The sequence below is a fragment of the Acanthisitta chloris genome, unplaced genomic scaffold (assembly GCF_000695815.1).
Source record: "Acanthisitta chloris isolate BGI_N310 unplaced genomic scaffold, ASM69581v1 scaffold22720, whole genome shotgun sequence".
NCBI classification, from domain to species: domain Eukaryota; kingdom Metazoa; phylum Chordata; class Aves; order Passeriformes; family Acanthisittidae; genus Acanthisitta; species Acanthisitta chloris.
The window spans coordinates 1-2,380 of NW_008652465.1; the positions used below are offsets into that span (position 1 = coordinate 1).

Below are 2,380 nucleotides of genomic sequence, written 5' to 3' on the forward strand. Positions count from 1 at the left end.
CCCCTCAAAGGAGCCTGTCAGGGGGTGCCACTGGGGATGTTTGGGGTGTGCTGGGAGGTCTCTGGGGTGCAGATAATTCCCCCCCCCCATGTCCCTGTGGCATGTGAGTGAGATGTTCTTAGGGGCAGAACTTGTGTCCCCAGGTCTGAAGGGAACAGTGGTGCCACAGCTGGTTAGTGGTCCTGAATCTGCAGCACGGGCTGGGGGGACAACTGCCAAGGCCAAGAGGAGGAAAAAGGACATGGAATCAGGTGAGTGTCCGTGGGAAGGTCTGAGGGATGGGTGGGAGTTAAAATCCCCCCCTGGAGGGCAGGTCGGAGGGGTGGGTGGGAGCTGAGAGCCCCCTGAAAAGCAGCTCCATGGCTGTGGGTGCCAGCAGAGTCCTCAGGGAGTCTTTGGAGCACCTCTGTGTGTTGGGCACACACTTGCCCTGAGCCCAAGTGGGTCTTTCCATGCTCCTTGTGGTGGAGGAAGGCCCAGAGGAGGGAGGTGACATCCCTGCCCCAGGACCCCAGGACTTGTGCAGTGACAGACCCTCCCTCAGGGCCACTCCTGCCTCAGGACACAGCTCATCCTGGCGCCAGGAGGAACAGCCTGAGGAAGACTCCTGTCACCTCCTCACAGAAGAAACAAGGTGAGTCTTGGGGACAGGGAAGGTACCTGGAGCCAGGGGGTTGTGCCACTGTCAACCCTGGGCTGTGTTTGCTTGTGCTTGTGCCTTTGCTTGGTGCTTTCCTCCCTGTTAGGTTTAGTTTTTCACCCTGGAAAATGGTACAAATCCCTCATTTTCCCCTAGGACAGATCACATCCATCCCCACCCCACAGCCAGCCAGGGCTGCTGTGTCTCCCAGTGGAGGGTGTGGGTGCTCTGGGGGGTGAGATTCAGGACAAGCCACATTGCAGTGTCCCTTCCCTCCTCCCTGCAGGCTGTAACCAGGTGCTGGACGAGTCCCAGGTGTCCCTCTCCTTCCAGGACTGGCTGGCCAGTGTCACCGAGCGCATCCACCAAACCATGCACTACCAGTTTGAGGGTGAGACTGGGGTGAGGCCTGCAGGGAGTTTGTTTTGCCCTGGGAATTTTGCTTGGCTTCAGTTCAGCTCAGATCAAGGGGAGGGAGGGGATTCTGTCCTGCCCTGCTCAGGTGAGGTCCCACCTCTGCAGCTTCCAGCTCTGGGGTCTCCCCAACATAGGGAGGATGTGGAGCTGATGGAACAAGTTCAGAGGAGGCCACGGAGATGCTCCAAAGGTGGAGCAGCTCTGCTGTGGAGCTGGGAGAGCTGGGAGTGTTCAAGAGAGCTGGAGAGGGACTTGGGGCAAGGGGTGGAGGGACAGGACAAGGAGGAATGGCTATCAGGTATCTTAAGGATGAGTGTCAAGAGGATAAGGGATGGTTATCAGTGATGCTCAGATAAGGGACAACAGGCACAACTGAAATGTGCGAGTTCCACCAGAATATGAGGAAAATAGGAGGGAAAACCTTCCTTTGTGGGTGACAGAGCCTTGGAACAGCTCCTTCCCCTGAGCCCTGTGCTCCCTGTGCCCCCTCCAGGCCGTCCCGAGCCGCTGGTGTTCCACATCCCTCAGACCTTCTTCGAGGCGCTGCAGCAGCGAATCTCCAGTGGGAGCAGCAAGAAGAGGCTCCCCAACTCCACCACGGGTAAAACGGGGGAAGGGGGAAAGGGAGGGGAGGAAAAAAGGGGGAAAGAGGGAGGGAAAAAGGGAGAAATAAAGGGGGAGAAAGCAGGGGGAAAGGGAGAGGGAAAAAGGGAAAAGGGGTAAAATAGGGGGGAAAGCAGGAGGGAAAAGGGGAAAAATAAAGAGGGGGAAAGCAGGGGGAAAGGGAGAGGGAAAACAGGAGAGAAAGGGAAAAATAAACGGAGGAAAGCAGGAGGGAAAAGGGGAAGCAGAGGGAAAGGGAGAGGGAAAAGGGAAAGAAAGGAGAGGGCTGAAGAGGGATGGAAGAAGGGGAAAGGGAGAAGGAGGGATTGGGAAAAGGGAGAAAGGGATGGGGAAAAGGGGGAAATGGGGAGAAAGGGATGGAAAAAGGGAGGGGAAATGAGAAAGAGGGATGGAAAAGGGAGGGGAAATGGGGATAAAGAGGGATGGAAAAAGGGAAAATGGGGAGAAAGAGGGATGGAAAAGGGAAAATGGGGAGAAAGACGGATGGGTAAAAGGGGGGAAAAGGGGAGAAAGAGGGATGGGAAAAAGGAGGGGAAAATGAGGAGAAAGAGGAAAAAGCCCCTCAAGTTCTACCCCCCTCCCTGTCCACAGCCTTTGTCCGCAGGGACGCGCTGCCCCTGGGCACCTTCTCCAAGTACACGTGGCACATCACCAACGTCCTGCAGGTGAAGCAGATCTTCGACACGCCCGAGGTAAGGG

General features: G+C 56.6%; 1 protein-coding gene across 1 annotated transcript; it reads left to right on the forward strand.

Annotated features, from left to right (window-relative positions):
• Nucleotides 1-143: 143 nt before the first annotated feature.
• LOC103804838 (chromosome unknown open reading frame, human C2orf42) lies at nucleotides 144-2,373 on the forward strand (the record flags this gene model as incomplete). Its single annotated transcript, XM_009077475.1, has 5 exons — nucleotides 144-251; nucleotides 562-634; nucleotides 904-1,031; nucleotides 1,551-1,658; nucleotides 2,273-2,373. Coding segments are annotated over 5 exons (518 nt in total), but the record flags the coding sequence as incomplete, so codon positions are not given.
• Between the last annotated feature and the right edge of the window lie 7 nt (nucleotides 2,374-2,380).